Source organism: Corvus hawaiiensis, chromosome 4 (genome assembly GCF_020740725.1).
Source record: "Corvus hawaiiensis isolate bCorHaw1 chromosome 4, bCorHaw1.pri.cur, whole genome shotgun sequence".
Classification (NCBI taxonomy): Eukaryota; Metazoa; Chordata; class Aves; order Passeriformes; family Corvidae; genus Corvus; species Corvus hawaiiensis.
This window is the reverse complement of record NC_063216.1, coordinates 55226498-55246480: the sequence shown is the minus strand read 5'-3', so window position 1 is coordinate 55246480 and position 19983 is coordinate 55226498. Positions and strand designations below refer to the sequence as shown.

General features: G+C 39.6%; 1 protein-coding gene across 3 annotated transcripts in view; it reads right to left on the bottom strand.

The window, feature by feature from the left end:
* CAPZA2 (capping actin protein of muscle Z-line subunit alpha 2) overlaps nt 1-18939 on the bottom strand; it is a 34472-nt gene extending 15533 nt beyond the window's left edge. Inside the window, exons 1-6 of one of the 3 annotated variants that reach the window (XM_048300911.1) lie at nt 7701-7857; nt 6874-7016; nt 4269-4332; nt 2253-2304; nt 1535-1598; nt 754-960 (exon numbers count right to left, since the gene is read on the bottom strand). In XM_048300911.1, the coding sequence (XP_048156868.1) occupies nt 754-960; nt 1535-1598; nt 2253-2304; nt 4269-4332; nt 6874-6996 (510 nt within the window). In that variant the 5' untranslated portion in view covers nt 6997-7016; nt 7701-7857. Of the gene's footprint in view, nt 1-753; nt 961-1534; nt 1599-2252; nt 2305-4268; nt 4333-6873; nt 7017-7700; nt 7858-18834 lie in introns of those variants that run through there. The other 2 variants (XM_048300912.1, XM_048300913.1) reach the window with 2 other exon arrangements.
* Between the last annotated feature and the right edge of the window lie 1044 nt (nt 18940-19983).

Here is a 19983-nt window from a genome sequence, read left to right as displayed (position 1 = left end):
TTTATGCCCCCAAATCAAATACTACTAAAAATTACCTCAGCAAACATCCAATCTGGTTTCCTTTACAGGAACTGGAACTCATCTGCCTGCCTGGGAATCCAATTCAACCTGTTAACTTGGCAACTGATTTACTTTTTTTCCCCTAGTTAATTTTTCTGTCACATCAACATAAAGCACAGAACAGCTATCAATAGATCAGTTTGCTGAGATTTAAATAGTCACAGGGCTCATAACAGCAAGCAAATGCTATTTTAGTCCAGACTAAGAGGTTTTATTTTAAGAAGCTATCAGAACCACCAATTCTGGTGGTAAGAATACGATACTTGGATATATAGGAGATATGATGGAGCAAAACCAGTTTGCTTTACTAAGACAGTTTTGTCAGTAAAGCAAGCCAAGGCAGACATTTCTGTCTTACGGAATTTTTCTCCCCTTCTAAGCAACCAACCAGATAGCCAGGATCAGCAGGATCAACCTGCAGTAGTCCACAAAAGGTCTAAATGCTTTAAGAAATTTAAATAAAAATGTTTAAATACAGAAGTAAATCTTCACTATGACCTGCAGTAACCACCCACTAATAATCCAATAGCTGAAACATTAAATTTCTGAAGCTTTCCCTCATTTCTCATGAATACCTGACAGGAATAAATTCTTTACAGTCAAAACTGCTAATCTTTCTGGTTTACAAATAGCTCCCTTTTAAAATTTGTATCTATGTATAGTGGTACAGTGGTTATGTAATTTAGCACTTACTGTGCAGACACCATTTGGATAGTGTTCCTTCACATATGCTTTCATTGCTGTTTCAACTGAATTTCTCCAGGACTCTATGGCATTTTCAACTTCATGGGGTCTAGGATCAGTAGCCTCCTTTCTTAAGTGATCAAATTTAAAAGAAATCTTGTTCTTGGGATCCAGAAATTTTCCATTTCCCAAATCACCATGCTCTGTTATCAAAACCTGTATTGTAAAATTTAAGTTTAAAATTTATATTTCATTTTAATATATATTTATATTATATACAATTTATTTAATCATAAAATTAGTTAATAACATTTGCTATTCAATAAAAACAAAAAAAATGCCATGCCAAATCTAATTATATCCTGCATTTAATGGGAGCTTAATCACATACAAAGGCTTACATTTTAACCAAATATGCATACAGCAAGAGAGGAAAAGGTGAATATGACACACTGCCTCAGAAAAAAAAAAATCTTGAATCTTACCCTCTTACTGCAGCAAACAATGCAAGATAGAAATTCCTGTCTTCTACTACTGAAGATGGAGCAAATTGTTTTTACAGCTACAAAACACTGAATTCAGCCAACGTCGCAGACTAAAATTTCAAGCTCTTTAGGTACCCCTAAGTGATTAACTTATGGGACTGGTACTGGTACTACTGAAGGGGCACAATCTCTGTGTTTTGGTAGGGAAGACACATTTCTTTTAATTTTCTTGCCAACAACTATTCCAATACCAGAACATCTTTAACAGTTTAAGGAAGACTGCAAGTATTTAATTATATTCATACCTGTTCGTCGTAACCGTCAATTTTTACAGGAGTAAACTGGTCCAAGTTGTACTGTGCAAATGCACTACAAGAGAAAAAAACCAACAAAAGCCTGCATCAGGCACAATCTTTTTACTTAGTAGCAGTTAAGAAATTGAAATAATAGCTAATAATCTGGGCAATGATGCATTAAAAAATTTTATCCATGCTTTACCCTAGCATGCCAAAAAACTTGGAATCACTTTGGTTCACTCGGTGCTTGTATTACAGGTTCCAACCAATCCTATACAAAAATTTACATTCAGAAGTACCCTGATCTAGACAAACACATAAGCTTTACAGTAACCCATAGAAACTGGAAGAACAGATAAAGTTTAAATTCCACAGGGATCCAACCTACTAAGCCAGACATGTCCACTCTTACAGATGAAACTAATTTTGGCATGAAAGTACAGTAGGCATAATGTTCTGATATAGAAGTAGGGCCTAAGGAAGCAGTATCTTACAGATGTTCAAGTAACATCTACCGTGAAACAGAAAATGAAGTTGCTCTAATCATTAGACAATACAGATCTCTCCTCTGCCAAGAATTTAACCTTGATTAAAGATGCCCAACATACACAATAGGGTTTTACTTGCCAAGCACCCATCTTTTCAATGAACCGCTTACTGATTATGCAAGTCCTACTGAAAAAACATTTGCTTTTATGCAACTGAGTATGTGACATCTGGTACTTACTGGGCTGCTCCTTCCCTGAGAAGATTGTCATTATTAAGCAGCAACCGAACATCTGAAAGGAGGTATTTACAACATATAAGTACAGTTTGCCCAGAAACTTGTTTCAGTCACATAACAAATGTCAACAGACTGTACAAAACAAAAAACCCAAACCGCTCCATACCCACAGAGATTACTAGGTAGGAAATTTATTGCTTCATATTTTATAATTTTGACTGAACAAAATGAAAATAATAGTATAGAAATGGATCTCTTCCAAGACAATCTGGCGAACAGATATAAGCTGTATTCTACAGGCTGTAGGAATCTGTCAATCTAGTTTTTAGAGAAGCTCTGAATGAGAACAGCACAGAATTCTACCAAGTTTCCTTTAAAATGTATATTACCAACTCCCTCACACTGTATTATTGTTATTGTATTCTGGTAACACTGATACAGTATGTATTGAACTTACTATTTTTTAAGCCTTACCCTTTTTAGTCTCATTCCTTAATGACACTTACTAGGCAGAGGATTTTACATCACAACAGCATTTCTTCTACCATGATACAAGAAACATATGAATATAGAAAAAAGTCAATACTCTCCTCAGAATTACTTCATATTTACTGTGCAGCAAATTTCTTCTTTATGTATTTGACTTTACTAGGCACTGTTTTAATAACAATTTAATTCACTGCTCATTAACTAACCAATCATTAGTCTCGCTATACCATATTAAACCTCTTCTAAATATTCCTAAGTTATCATTAAAGTGGAAAAAAAAAATCTGGAATATATTTAAGGTATTTTTTTCTTTAAAAAACAAACAAGCAAACCCTCCTGGAATAAACCAAACTCCCCCACCCACACCAAAACACAATAGCCCAAAGGAAAAAACACCCCACATACTCAAAAAACCCCACACAAAACCAACCAAACAAACCCACAATTTACAGACTTGGAATCCAAAGCTTTCTCTCTCTTTTTAAGAAGGCAGCCTGAATCTCACTGAACACTGGTCAGGCGTTTGTGAGCAAATGTTCATTACGTGATTTCAATCTATTACTGTACTCTGTTATTGAGCAGGTAGTTGCAACTATGAATTAGCATAACAATAATGTTTATAAGCAGTACTACTCTAAGAAATATTAATAATCTTCAGAAAGCTGAGTTAATAACCTGCTCACTTCAAAAATGAAGTACTAATTAATTTTAAATATTAATCAGCTGGCCACAGTTTAACAACAAGGTACTTGTAAAAGCATTGCATTCTTTAATAACCTTAAGCTCTCTCTAGTCTGACACTGACTACAGGTTTAGTATACTAAATTTACTTCTTTACTTAAATAGCTTCAGAACCATTTGTAAGCCCCAACTATAAAGCATGCCTTTTTATATGATATGTATGCCCAAATATCTTGATGACAGACAAACAACAATTTTTTAAAAAAATTAACATCTTAGGTAAAGTTCAGACAACAGTAGTTGCAAGAAGCTTATTTTAAGTTTCCTTTCAGTTTACCAATACACTCAGTAAAATGGAATGTGCCCAGAATTTAAAGGTTAGAAATGTTTGGAGAAGATTAATATTCTTTCCACAACTGGCACTAGGCAGTAGTCTTTTGTGTATTCAAGGTTAAGTATTTGTAATGATATTCCTTCTTAAAAAAAAAAGGACCATTTTAATTTTAGCCAGCTTAATTTTTGTTGAAAAATGTAATTGTCTGTCAAAGATAAAAAACAAGAGTACGTGTCTTCTAAACAGAAACCCTTGTAACTGTTAATTCATGACTCATTGAAAACAGAGACAAAGCTCATTCTCACATCACAAAGAAAAGTAGTACTTTCCTTGCTTTGTATTTAAACTTCAAGCTGTCTTGTGACTGCAAAGCTTATCATGCCAAGATACAAAACCATCCCTTACGGCAAGGGAGCTGCTATAATATAAGCTACATGAAATTCAGGAGAATAATCAGCAATGCAATTTTGGATATAGATGCCTTAAATGAAAGGACAGAACAGACAGATACTCACCATTGAACACCTCATTGAATTCCCCAGGAGGAGCATGAATTATGAATTTTGCTGCTATACGCACCTTAAATACAAAAACAATCGTGGTTGTATATACTTGCATTCATTCCTATTCAAAGCGGTCATGCATTATGTAGTTTTAATAGCCAGACATGAAATTGTACAACTCCCACTGTTTCACATATTTGTTCACATTATTTTAATTACTTGCTCTTTATTAAAAACACAGAATATAAAGTTCCACCTCTTCAAACAGAATAGAGTGTATATGTGATGGAAGCAGATGGAGAAATTGAGTCACTCATGTTTTCTATTACCGGCTAACACGAAAAGATGTATATAACAAGTAAGATCAATAATATGTTCACAATCTATTTCAACTTTCAGTCCATGGATGCCTGGGAATCAATACATAATCCAAGAGCCAAAATCCATGATGAAGATATATTTGATCTTCTAAGTTTCTCTTCTAATTTTACTACACATCATATGGTTCTGTACCTTCCAAAAGGTTCAGTTAGACATAATTGACAGATTAAAACCACTGCATAGACACTAAAGCATGTAATTTCACCACATCTACCTAAGATCTCTTAGTATCACAGTAGCAGCAGATAGAGCTTAAAAAGACCTTGAGATCTTAATTAGTAATTAATGGCCTTCAGCCCCAACTTCTTGCAAAGAAAACACAGCATAAGCCAGTATTTCGCCCAGAAGTATGCAAACCTGCCCTGACTTCCTCTCTCTTTCTGCTTGCACGAGCCCTGGTACAACAGCACAGTGAGCAAAATCAGGAAAGTCATTGCTCTTTTTTTTTCAGACCAGGTCCCTGAGCCAGTTCACTGCACAGCTACAGACACATGTGCCTAACTAACTAAATATCGGTTCCCTAACTTAATCTTGCAGAAGTTCCTATCACCTATCCTATCCAAGTTCAGCAGACACTTACAGCTCTCTTGCATCCTCGATATGATGTTGCTATTCAAATACAGGATACTACCTGAACTGGAGTTCCCCTTTCCAACACCTTCCATCATGTTTCTACGGAATAAAGGGCTAGGAGATTCAGTGTCTGGAATCACTGTTTGAAATTAAGGTTTGTTTCAGAAGCACACATTCCATTAACAAATATCTAAAAATAACCAAAGAATGCTTTACATTTACACATTTCTTTGTATTGGACACTACAAAAGAAATGTCTGAGCATGCTACAGCTTTTGAACTGACAAGAAAACAGCTTTTACAACTGAGGGTAGCAATACAGCCAGTGTTTGGGCCCCTGGTTCTTGACAGGGCCCAAATTTCAGACCAGGGTCTCCAGGAGAGGTTGTTCAAGTTAAACGGTCCTAGGAGAGCTCTTAGCTGCCTCATTAACAGTGTTCAACCCTCATGAGATCCCATGTGACCAGCCCAGGCAGCTTTCAGATCACTAACAGCACACAGCCATTCAGACCTGGATAACGGAAACGGAAAAGTTGTCAGTTTCCAACTTTCTAACCTAAATGTTGCATTCTGGATTGCAGACAGCCTTTGTCTGCTACCTCAAATACCTACCATCAGATCTCATCTTTCCATGTAAACATGAATTTGCATTATACTGACATAAATGCCACAGAGTTCACTCTTCTCAAAAGAGGCACAGAGAAGCAAGAGCACCTTCTTCTATGGCTACTTATTAAAGCAACCTGGATTGTCCCCTTTGAATTAAAAGAATGTAAGCTCATCTGCATTATCAACATTATCCCAACCACCAACCTGCACACTCCTCTACCTCTCCTGCTGAAGTCAAGGCACTGTACTCAGCTCAGTGCTCAAGCTAAAGTAATATAAACAATGTGAAATAAAGCTAACCTACGGTATTATTAATGTGCTCATGAAGAAAAGAGGCAAGACAGGCTCCAAGGTTCTATCACCAGCACATTTTATCAAATGACCAATTGTGCTGATTTTGGTTGGGGCAGAACTAATTTTCTTAACAGTGGCTGGTAGGAGACTATGTTTTGGATTTGTGCTGAACACAGTGTTGATAATAACTGTTTTTGTTGTTGCTGAGCAGGGCTTACACAGAGACAAGGCCTTTTCTACTTTTCATACTGACACACTGGCAAGGAAGTTGGGGGTGCATGGGAGGTTGGGAGGAGACACAGCTGGGACAGATGATCCCAACTGACCAAGGGATATTCCAGACCATATCAAATCATGAGTGGGGGGAAGAAGGAGGAAGCAGGGCGGGGAGATTTTGGAGTGATGGCATTTGACCTCCCAAGTCACCACTACATGTGAAAGGGCTCTGATCTCCTGGAGATGGCTGAACATGGGAAGCAGTAAATTAATTCTCTGTTCAGCTTTGCATGCATGCACACCTTTTACTTTCCCTATTAAACTGTCTTTATCTCAACCAATGAGTTTTCCCACTTTTACCCTTCTCCCCAATCCCACTAGTGGGGCAGTGACTGAGTGTCTGCATGGGGCTTGGTGGCTGCCTGGGGTTAAACCATGACACCAATTAATAGGGTCAGGGATCAGACCTGAAGAGCAAGTATTTAGTTGCGTGATTTCAGAATGACTATCACCAGGCTGACTCCAGCTCAAAATGAAGTAACACCTTTTCTTGGTTCCTTGACTTCAGGTGAACCGGACTGCTTAACCCTGCCAAGGCCAGGATAGCTCTGGACAAGCAGAGAAACAAGACTTGGAGACATTTGGAGTTGTGATATAACAGGTCCATCTGTTTTGGGCTGGCAGCAGCTGTAAAAGCAAAATTAAGCAAAACATGGGTACCCAAACTGCACTCTGAATGACCACATGCTTTAAACTGGTACATCTGTAAGGTGAGGCAGTAGGTCTATACTAAAACTGAACTACCTCATTTTCAGCTGTTTTGGTAATGTAAATCTGGTTTTGCTTGTTTTTTTCCACTATCAGTAAAAGCTATTCTTATCAGTCAGATTAGCCACACTATAAGTAATATCCATTCAAAAGCATTCAGTAGTAATAAATGTCCTCAGGACAGACCAACCTCGACATTACTTTTTACAAACATTTTACTAGTAAATTCAATTTCTCACTGATAGTTTTTTAGTGTGAAAATTCATCATAGATGACACTTTCTATAGAACAGATAAACACAATCCTGCAAATTTGCAATGAATATCTCATCAAGTATAAAGTATATTCGTGCTTACAAAAGCAAAAAACCTAACATGTTTTCAGAAGATGAGAGCATGTCAGCTAAGACACTGTATTTTGCTAACCTGCCTTTGTGAAGCCAATTTAAAAGGAATCCACTTTCCTTCAGCAGTTAAACTGAATTAACTTCTCTGTGATGAGTATCTGATAAAGCCGTTATTTCCCCAATTCATACATACAGGAAGCCCATATAAAATAATTAAATCCAGTAGTTTTAACACATTAGAACTGAAAAGCACTTACAGATTTATTGCCACAGAATTTTTCCAGAAATAAATGCTCTAAAGGAGGCTTCTGTTTTTCAAACCCAGACTGATACTGAAGGATAAATGAATGCACTTCCATGAGCCTCTATGAGATGAAGATCTCCCCCTTTTGGCAGCAGAAAGCCTCTGGCTCAGCTATCACTTGGGGAAGCACAATTAAAACAAAAGGATAGTCCAAATAAAATATGATGTTTATGAGCAACTACAAAAAAATAAATTAAAAATGCACATAACTTGTAATACAAAATGACAGGCAAAAAGCTAAACTGCACTTTAGTCAAACTGAGATAGAAAGTTATATCTGCTGAAAACAGTTTTAAGAAGACAAATCAATCAGGTGCATTACAGTTGCAACCAATGCTGATTATTCAATGCATTGAGACTTTAAAAAATTGATTTGAGCAAGCCAAAACAGAAACATCATAATATCTAAAGAATCTAGACAACAAAACCTTTTTCCATTCAAGAGAGCAGTACCTTTACACCCAGTACAAGAAACTTATACATGTATCAGCAAGTAACAAAAAACTGTTACAGTTGTCTTCCTTTAGAAAACTCAAAGACCTAAAATACCTGAAGTTTCTCCACTTATTTCTGTAGTTACTCCCAAAACACTACCTAAAGTTTAAGACAGTGTTTTATTGACGTAGATTTGATTTACAGAGTTTTCAGCTTCAAGTCTTCAGAGTGGCAAGAAACTATAAACTTTAGACTTCACTAATCCAGAACATCTGATGACCAGTGGTTTACAAAAAACCAGCTTTTACCACAAGCCTATGTAAGTAACCATGCATTTACTATATTAAATTCCTTGACCCCCAAAAAACCCCATTTAAATATGTTTTTATGAACCACGTCTTTGTGCAGGTTTGAGCATTAATTTGGACAAATCCTACAGAAGCTGAGAGCAAGTTAAAAAAAAATAAAAAAAGAATTCTGAAACACTGAGAAGGGAAGCATTCCCCACTGTAGCCACTTTCTTTATCCAGTTTTCACTTTTACACCACTCTCAGTCTTGCTTAAATGGAAGTCTGGTCTCAGCAGGTAAGAGCTGAGATTTACTTTCACACTTCAAGTGAAGTGAAATGCTACCCGACACATCAGTTAAAAGTTTAACAAACCTACAAGCTTTTTGATTTTATAAAGTAAAGGTAAAAAATCCAGTAAGTAAGGTAAAAATCCAGACAGAGAAGCCTAGCAAAAGAGAAAAGGACAGGTTTGTTGTATGTGATGAACAAGGTTATTAGGCATTATGCCCAATTCTTCATTCTGCTAGAGATTAAAACAATTGGTCTATCAACAAATGCCTACACTCAGTCACAACAATATTTGCAGTTTTCAGAATACAAGCAAAGAGCAATGTAGTAACGTACAGAATGGTGACAGTTATGCTAAATCTATCTTTTTTCCATACTTCTGCCTTTATTTCACAATTTAATTTTTCTCAATGCATGATACCCATCAGGTACATAGAGAAATGCTACTTCTCTATCTTTTCCAGCCTAAGACATTCTGAAGTTTATTTTATTTTTAAGAAGTTATACATAGCGACTTCAAATACCCCCAGATCACTCTTCCTGTTCCTGGCACGTGAGAAGTGACACTGGTTGGAGAAGCCTGACCTTGTGTGCTGTATGTGCCTATATATGGTCAGGAATACGTGCTCCCACTGCAGAGCTCCGCAGTGCCACTGTCAGCTCTGCAAAGGCAGCTCGCTCCTCCTCCTCTGCTAAGGTGCACCTAACAATAACAGAGCCACTACTACTCTCCCTCTTTAATTTTTCTTTTCCCCCTTTTAACTGAACTGAAACACAGTAGCTAGGCACCCTGACAGCTCACTCCTTCAATCAACGTCCATGCTGCACAGAAAACCATGCTGATAAGCAAGATGCTGTGAAGCCACATACTCACCCTTACTCTTTTCTACACATCACTTATTTCAAATTCAGCTGTGAACTCTTTGCAGCAAGGAGACCCAGCCTTCCTCTACACTCATAACAGGTTAAAGTTCACTGCTTCACAGCAATAAAAATGAAATAGTGAAATAGATACTAAAAGCCCTTTTAACCTAACAAATTGCGTTAAAACTGGGGGGCTGGGGGGAGGGGGAAGAGGGAGTGCGTTCAAAAGATTCCCACAATAATTTCCACTGAAAGACAACTTTGTTGCTAATCACAGGGGAATAAAAAGAGCTTCCCGAAGTCACTTTTATCAGTGTTACAGCAGGCTCAAAGCATTGTATATCATGCATTTACATTCTGGATTCCTGAGGGTACCCTTGCAATCTTATAACACACAATAAATCTCCTACTCACAGAAACCTGTGCTTGGCAAACAAAGATGATGAGATATCACATCCAGAAGAGAGCTCCAGGAAAAGTAGAGTCTAGAGAGCTCTGTTCTCAGAGTCATGCCCTCTGATGTAGCTCTTTGCTACCTGTCTGCAGGCAACTAAACAAATGGCTTTGTCTTGACCCCCTTAACTCTGTTTACAGGTAGCTACAGGGTTTTCTCACAATAAGTTAATAGTTACATAAATATTATCACAGACTGATTTAAATGAGGGAAGTTTCAATTCGTTCAAGATCTGTAATTCACACTTAAAAGGGATACTGCTTGTACTCACTGGAGTGACATTGGACATAAGACTTACCTAGTTTTGTTTAGTTCTGAGTTTGATTAAAACTTGTGGCCTGAGTTCACCTTGAGCTGTGCTATTATTTTTCAATATGCAGCTTTATTGCTCCTTACAAAGCAAAACTGCTCCGACATCCACTACTCAAATTTTGCATTGACATGCATAACATATCAAGGAGCATAGTCTAAGGTTCAAATATTTGCAAGATACAATGCTTGATGCTCTGTCCAAACATCAACATAGTTTTTGAGTTTTTAAACCCTTCAGTGTTTAAAGGAAATGTAACTGGCTTCTCCTTTGGATAGCTAGACATTTGGTAGGACTGGCTCCAATTGCTCATTAAATCTTTAGGTTAGATACTTCCCAGGATGTTACACCAGTGTTTTTACAAACTCATTTGAATCATCAGGGCTAATCTATTTCTGTGAGTATTCAAACAAGCAAATTGATCTAGCTAAAGAATAGCTTTAGAAGGTGGCAAGAAGATAGCAATCAATTTACCTTAAAAAGAGCTTTAAATAATTATATTGCTTCTTGCTGCTGACAGTTTAGTGAGGCAAAAAAGCCTTCAAACAGCTGGACAAGCACGGAGAACAAACATGTGAGAAAGGGATTATCCCATGTCAGCAGCAAACTGCCTTCACAGCATCTCATGAAACCTCACTATACCCACAGGTATAACTTCTAACAGTGAAGCAGCATCCCCAAACATGCGTCATCTCACACGAACATGGAACAGAGGCAGTGACTCTAGCAGAGAGGGAATGAATATAAAAGTAGTGTTGCAGCTGCTTTCCTACTAAGCTCAACTGAAAATGCACTGTAGTATCCAATCCACTTCTGCTTCTAGAAGAGCTAAGGAAGAAAACCCTGTAAAAATGTGGTTCTGTGGCACAGGAAAGGAGGGGCACATTCCATACCTATGGCTCTGACTGAACAGACATTTCCTTAATAGTAATGCCTAAAGCTGCATTACATCTGGAGAACATGTGTTTTCCTCAATTATTTTTAATACACAAATATTTAAGAGTATGTAACAGTACTAGCACTTAATAGTGGTGCAAAATCTTCCACGTGTGGTAATTTAGCTGCATTCTTTCTACCTGACAACCTGACTTGAATAACGAGATTTATTTTCACAAAAATAACTACTTTGAAAGGTGGTGGATGCTTCACTGTAGGGCCTTTCAGCAGAGTATCTAAATATCATAAAAGTCTCCATCTTAAAGTCATTTGACACACCACATCATATTAAGAAGGATTAAAGAAACCCAAACTCAAAACAGGACTCCTGAAAGTCATTGTATCAGGCACAGATAGCAAAAAGGAATATGAAAGCAATGGATGCTACCTAGGTAATACACAAGACTAACCTTAAAAAAAATTAGGGAAGATAAATCTCCCCCATGTAATTTTGCAGTTACTTTCATTACTCCTGACTATACAAAACTGGAAACCTTTTATTATAGATATTTATATACAGCTATTTATGTATATACTGTATAAAGAATATATTTATATACAACTATTTATAGTTACATATAAAATATATACAATAGCAGCCAAGCAACTGCATACTTAGCTTATGGATCAGATAGACAACAGATAAGCAGCATAAAAAATTTATTTTCTTGCAAAAGTCATTCACCAAAACCTGAAAAAGTAGTAAAAGTTTACATTTAATGAAAAAAAAACCCCATTAACTTTTATTTGGTAAGTAAATGGTGTAAGAAACAGCTAACTAAGACTTCACAAAGAAAGAAACCAACAGTGTCATCTCCCACATAAAAGCCCATGACATCCTGTTACAGGGACATCAACACACATGATGCTCAGTTGCAGCAATGAGGCCTCTATTTCTCAGCAGTCTTTACACAGTGGTATCCACCATAAGCTAAAAAGCACTTGGTTCACATTTGCAAAGTATTCTTCTACTACAAAGCCCAAGTTTTTAAAGTGATTCTTCCTCCTACCCCAAGATCGTTTGTTATAATGAGATACTTCAAGGACATCAAGTCCCCATTCAATAGCAGTGGGGAGAGAAAAGGAACATACCAGAGCTTGCTCCATGAAAAATGATGGAATAGGGTACCACCTTGTTGGGGAAGATGAAACAGGAAAGCCTTGGAAATATGATTGCCTGACAAAAGATTTTGGGAATATGAAAACTACAGGCAACATCGAAATGAAAGCCACTTTTGAAATACCAGGTCTTAGTTACTGAACAACTAGAAAACAATGGTATGGCCGACTGAAGTAATCCCCTCTTGATGGAACAATACCCTCTGCTTGCAAACAGGTCCAAGGATCAGAGCAGACCCTACTAGCTCAGCAGAAGGGGTCCAAAGAGTAGTTTTTAGAAGTTAAGATGTAACACTCTATGGTAATATAAGAACTCTTATAGGCTGTATGTAAATGCTATAGGATTTGTATCTTGTATTAGATTGGTTAGTGACAATTAGAATATTCAGTGCAGAAGATGATTTATTGTATTGTAACCAGGACTTCAGACATTCTCATTCTCATTCTCACTTCTATTCATTCTCTCTTCTATTCATTCCTCTCTTCCACTTCTACTCTTGCTCCTACTCTCTCTCTCTCTCTCTCTCACCCGTTCACTCTCTTGCTCTCTTGGGCCTGCTCAGAGCTGAGTCTACCAGCTCTGAGCAGTGCCCCAATACCCACGCCCTTTACAATAAACCGGCTGTGTCCCAAGACCTGCCTATAGAGATCTCTCGTCTCCATCTGTCACCGTCTACGTCCGGCCGTCCCGACTGGACCCCAGAACCCCCGAAACCTACACCACCTTAACTGTTACGTCTCCCCCTCCCAATTCCAGTGTCTTACAATTCTCTCTCAAAGTTACCAATTCAAAGTTTTAATGCCTTCTGCCAAGTTAAGAAAGCATTTGAAGTATTTTACATTTCAGAAGCTTTTTTACTCATGGATTAAAAATGTAATTGCCATATGCTCAAAAACCTGCTTTCATTTCTCAAAGAGCACTTCAAACTCCTTTACATCCCACTTTCAGAACCTGCAAGTGAATAGTATACAGGGTTGCCTGTCAAAAATACACGGGTTTGCTAAATAATGCAGCTAAAACCCTCTTCCTATTCTTTTTTTTTACTGCCAAAATTGAAACCAACCAAAAATAGAATTTCACAGCAGAAGTGTAGGTTGAAGACTGTATTGGTAGGCAATAGAACCATATCTATTATATCATAAATTAATGTCTCCAGTTTCATCACTGTATTTGCCAATAACTTGTTCTATTACTGTATTTTTGCTTCAATTTGTTTCCCATATCTACTTAAACTATGAGGTTTCCTAGGTAGCAAGCTTCTGCAAGAAGTTTTGACAGTACAAAGGCAGCAAGAAGGGGGCTTTTGATGGTCCTGAGGTGCCTGCATTATAAATAGTCCCTAACACGGCAGAAGTCATAATCCCCAAAGGGTACCTGATTTCTTCAAACTAGTACTAAGGAAATAATAAATCACTGATCTTTTATTTATAATAACCGCTTTCATTTGTATTCACCTTCAAGCTTCAAGTAATTACTTTTAACTTGTCAGAAAGGCAAACAATTTGCTTTGCACAGTAACTTACTATGGAAGTACACAGTGAAAGACAAGCAGCATTGAACACAAGTTGCGACAATTATGTATTAGGAGAAGTTTCTGACTATGGGCTTAGACAAACATTGCAACACCTCACCCAGAGAGCCAGTACAGTCTCTGTCCTTGGAGATTCCCAAAACTCAAAGTGCAAGTCCCTAAGAAACCTTATCTAAGCTGGCCCATTTTGACTAAGCAGCATAGGTTACCTTCAGAAATTTCTTCCAGCCAGTATGACAGCAGAAATAAAGCAAGTTATTATTTGCAGTTACACATACAGTATATGATCGCTTCTTCAGACAGTGTTTAACACTTTCCCAAAAAAGTGATTCAAGTATCTATTCTGTCCTTCAATCTCAGTGGTATTTATGCATTTTTAATACTAATAATTAAAAAAAATACCCAACTCAAGACAACACACTATCTTCACAGACATTTTCATGTATATCCTGAGATGGACATGAAAATCTTAAATCTTGGAAGGCCTCCAATATTCAGAATTACATGTCAGTCTGAAAAGCACTCCTAACTTCCTCATTCTTATTAAAGAATTTCATCAAAATGTTGTCAAAGGACACTTACAAGACTTTAAGTTTACTTTATGGATTACAGTGCAATTATACCCAGAAAAGGTCATTCAAATGCAGCTCCTACTCATCCACAGTCTCCAAGTCTCACTTGACACAATTCTGAAAGTCAGAATTCTAAATCCTTTCAAAATGAACAATGTAGAGCACAGGAATTATTTAACACATGTAAATTAGAAAAGTAACATTTTTTCTGTCAAAAATTCTGCTAATGCTTCCAAAGCAGTTTCAAGAAAAAGGTTTATATTTGCACTGATAAACGTACCTGAGCCTCCCACATTGGTGGGCTTGTACATGCAAGTGCAATCTGCTGTCAACATATTATGTTTTAAAGACAATGTTACAGGTGAGAGATGCATTTTATTGGCATAGACTTTTCATTCCAAAGCACTGACTTAAGAAATGGCTTTTCCTTAACCTGACAAAACTATACTGCAGAGTTTAGTTTAACTTTATTAGGTAAATTAGGTGTCAACATCTACAAATCTAAGAAGTTACAAAGTTACCCAGTGTAGCAGGAAATACCTGGAAGCTATCCAGGCTCACTTTCACAAATGGGACTACTTCCTCATCATAAGAGAGGTTTCGTTCTAATCACACTTAAACCCCATCTTCCTGAAAAAGTGAAACTACTGAGACATAAGCTTACTGAAAGAGGTGTAGTTCCTTTTTTTAAAAAATATGTTTGACAATTACCACATTTATTTTGTTCAGTACTTTAAGGAATGCAAGAGATAACTTAGTATTTAAAAATTTCATGCGTTACCCTTTCCTCCCTGAAGGCATCCTGATTTTCTTAGGCTTTTTCTCAAGTCATACACAGCTATTTAACTCCTGTGCTTTGTAGATTCACATTAAAAACAAAGGAAAAAACCCCAACCAAACCTACAATAAACACATCCCTTCAAGTCACCAAAAATGGACTGGAGAACACTAGTCTTAAGATTTAAATAGTTTTAGTGCTGTTTTTCATTTGTGCCATTGTTTGTAAATGAGTATTTACATTAGCAAATGCCACTTTTATAGTAAAATCAGTACCTTTCATCAATCATGGCCTATATTCACATAGATAAATTGAACCTTTAATATTCCCACTAACACTCTTATTAAAATATTTTTATATATGTTTATGAGTTTGTTGTAGCTACAGGTAAGAAAACAATTTCTAGATAAACTGGAATAAAATTGAACCAGAAAAAATGGTTACTAGAGTTTAACAAAACTGCTTCAAATATCCTGGATACATAACAGGTTTTGCATTGAAAACTTGCTAAGCGATGATGTTATCTGTAGGAAGGGTGCAGAAGTGATGACATTGTTGCTTGAGAGTTCAAGACTTCCACCTCTCACACCCCATTTTTGAATAAACAAACTGAATAAACAAACAAACAAACTTACGTTATTCGACATTCCTAAAAGCTCCTGGATTTTCAGTGACCTATGTGAATAACGCAACTACAAAACACTGTGGATCATAAAAGCAGTCTTTAGCACTGAAAAATTACTGTTCCTGGATGCTAAGACCAGTAACTTCCACTGGCAATGGTTCAACTTCAGATCTTTGGATCTACACAAATCTTACACACCTTATTCGCTACAAATAGTCCTCAGATTTTTTTTTAAAAGCTTGTTCAAATTTATTGTCACACTATCATCATTGAAAGAAAAACATGGCTTCAAGAATCTCTGCAAAAATGTGAATCTACAGAACAAGATTGAGTTCAAAACCATTTATGCAATCTTGAATATTGAAATAATGCTCTCTCTGGCTCTTTTCCTTCCTGGGTTTTAAAGATTCTTTACCTGAACTGTAGCAATTTGGTTTGCCATTATTCCAATTATACCCCTTTCTATATTCTCAATTATGCTAAATACTGCAAGTATTAAACTTGAATTATGCCACAGCTAAACACAGTCATCTTAAATCTAGTAATAGTAAGGTATATGAAACTGCTTACTGCTGTTGCAACACTTAAATCTTTTGACGAAACATGAAGTAAGATATGAATCAAAGACCTTTCTGAACTTGTCCTATCATTATATCACTCAATCTCCTACTTATTTGTGCTCATACATCGTTATTAGAAGTCTGAGACAAAAAAGTTCTGTTATTTAGTTCACCTTCTTTCCTCCTTGAATTTTAGGAGTTTCAGGGTTCTAGTTATGTCTCTGCTGAAGTGATCTACAAAACTACATCACCATCATCTGCATCAGCCTTCAATACTATCAGTTCTGTATGATGGGAGGAAAGTATATAAAGGAGCAATGTGATTTGTTTCTCATGAAAATCAATGTTTGCCTCTTTGCATCTACTCCTGCATTTATTTATAGCCCCAACTGGATGAGTGAGAAGGGTGTGTTTGACAAATGCTGTCCAGCTGATTTTTTTTTAAGCTCAGTAAAACTGAATACTCGAAATAACATTTTTATTGTACGACAGCACAACTTAATGCATCAGAAATAAAATCTTCAGGTATCACAAAATCTACATGCACATTGCCTGCTTTTCCATGAGTTTGCAGTGTTACTCATCTTTGCTTTCTTAGCCAATAAAATATACTCTGAGGCTTGGAAAATTCTACTCATACAGGACAATCAATTTTATATGGGACTAATAGAGAAATCAATTTAAATTTAAAATGGATGAGTGCTCATTCTATTCACTTATACCAAGGCAGGAAGAGTCTCTATGAGTCTCTGCACTCCTTTTTGGAGAAAAAACCCCTGAAATTAGTGGGTGGAAGAAAATTCAGAACTTAACTCCATCAGCCACAAAAGCACAGGCAGCGCTTCCAAGCTCATACAGAGACAAGATAAAATTGTCATTTTGTCTTTTATTATTTGACAGGACAAGAAGCAATGGGCATAAAATGAAACACAGGAGGTGTCATCTGGGCACAAGGAAACACTTTTTTACTGCAAGGGTGACCAAGCACTGCCACAGGTTGACCAGGAAATTGTGGAGTCTGCATTCCTAGAGATTTCCAAAAGCCATCTGCACATAGTCCTGGGCAGCCTGCTCTAGATGACTCTACAAAATGATGTCCAAGGATCCCTTCCAATCTTAACCACGCAGTTAAGTATTTTCAGCATATGCTCCGGAACAACGTACTTGATTAGCGTTACTTGTATTTTCTATACAGGGCTAGAAAAAACACAATTACCACTTGCACTTCTGAATCACATTACTACTTGTACCAACAGAGAGGTGGCATTGAAATGTGAATTAAGCAGAGGAGGGCACAGTCTTCAAACCTCTTGGGAAGAAGATAGCAAGATCCTGGTGCTATGCACCCCTAGACATATCAGTGCATCTCTAGTTATAAAACGTGGTCAAACAGAAAATCTGCCTTTCTGTAACTACTTAGATATTTTAGACATCCTTTTAACTTCAAATAAGTTTGAAACATCATGTATTGATGCCTTCCACATTTGAATCATCTCACAACTTCCACAGACATGAAAATTAAAATTTTTAAATTGTAAAGTGAACAAGAGCATGCATTACATAAAGGCATGAGCAGTGCACCAGCACCATGTACACGGAACACCACACCCTAGCTTGGAAACAGGCAGCTGCCGTGAAGCTGGATCCCACAGAGGATGACAAGGAGCAGGGATAACTGAGGTCTCAGAAAACATCCTGCTCCTTTTGAGACTTTTCTGGAAAAATCTGCCCTAAATTTGAGTTTCACACTGCCACAAAAAGAGTACATCTACATCTCGCTAACACAGTCCCTCTGCTCCTTGACCTCACACTTCCCCAATTACTGTCTCCTAGGAGGAAGCAAAACAGCCTTCCTCATCCCCACAGCTCCTTCCTCTCGTAAATCACATGTATCCCATCTCCTCCCGGAGCCTGCCGGGGTGCCTGGGGACGGCAGGCCTGGTGCTACGGAGCAGCCGGCTGGCACGGGCACGGCGCTTCGGGAACGGGAAGCGGAGGTGGGGGAAGGGAAAGCCCTTCCGCGTCTCTTCTGCCTCTCCCTGCCATCCCCGCGCCCCGCACGCCGGGCGGGGGGCGGCCACGGGGACCGGCAGAGCTGCTGCCGCCCTCGCCGGGCCCCGGGCGCCGCCCCCGCCGGGCCCGCACCGTACAAGGCGCGGCGGGAGATGCGGCCGGGCCGGGCCGGGCCTGCCCCGGCCTCCCCCCGACCTCCCGGCAGCCGGGCCCGGCTGCGGGGCCGCGCTGAAACCAGGAGCCTCGCCGGCTCGAAGGGCCGGGGACAAGAGAGCCGCGCGGCTCGGCGCAGCGTATCCACCCATCCCTACCTTCTCCTCGTCGGACAGCTGCTCCTCCAGGTCCGCCATCTTCCCGTCCGGCTGCGCCCGCCCCCTCCCGCTCCTCCTTCCCGGCAGGAAGGGCGGGGCCCGCGCGCCCTCGATGCGGAGGCGGTGCGTGCGCGCGCGGCGGGCGGGGATCCCGGAGCGGAGGGGCGTGGTGGGAATGGAAAAGGGGGGATCCCGGAGCGGAGGGGCGTGGTGGGAATGGAAAAGGGGGGATCCCGGAGCGGAGGGGCGTGGTGGGAATGGAAAAGGGGGGATCCCGGAGCGGAGGGGCGTGGTGGGAATGGAAAACGGGGGATCCCGGAGCGGAGGGGCGTGGTGGGAATGGAAAAGGGGGGATCCCGGAGCGGAGGGGCGTGGTGGGAATGGAAAAGGGGGGATCCCCGAGCGGCGGGGCGTGGTGGGAATGGAAAAGGGGGGATCCCGGAGCGGAGGGGCGTGGTGGGAATGGAAAAGGGGGCATCCCGGAGCGGAGGGGCGTGGTGGGAATGGAAAAGGGGGGATCCCGGAGCGGAGGGGCGTGGTGGGAATGGAAAAGGGGGGATCCCGGAGCGGAGGGGCGTGGTGGGAATGGAAAAGGGGGGATCCCGGAGCGGAGGGGCGTGGTGGGAATGGAAAACGGGGGATCCCGGAGCGGAGGGGCGTGGTGGGAATGGAAAAGGGGGGATCCCGGAGCGGAGGGGCGTGGTGGGAATGGAAAAGGGGGGATCCCCGAGCGGCGGGGCGTGGTGGGAATGGAAAAGGGGGGATCCCGGAGCGGAGGGGCGTGGTGGGAATGGAAAAGGGGGCATCCCGGAGTGGAACGGCATGTTGGGAATGGGAAAGGGGCATCCCGGAGTGGAGGGGCATGTGGGGAAGGGAAAAGGGGGGGATCCTGGAACGGTTTTAGCAGCAACTGGAGGTGTGGGCAGCCAGAAGTAAAAATCACAAAATCAGTTATGTTGGAAGAGACCTCTGAGATCATTGAGTCCAACCTATGACGAACACCACCTTCTCAACTAGACCATGGCACTCGGTGCCACGTCCAGTTTCTTCTTAAACAGCTCCAGGGACGGTGACTCTCCCACCTCCCTGGGCAGCCCATTTCCATATGTAATCCCCCTCTCAGTGAAGAAATTCCTCCTGACATCCGAA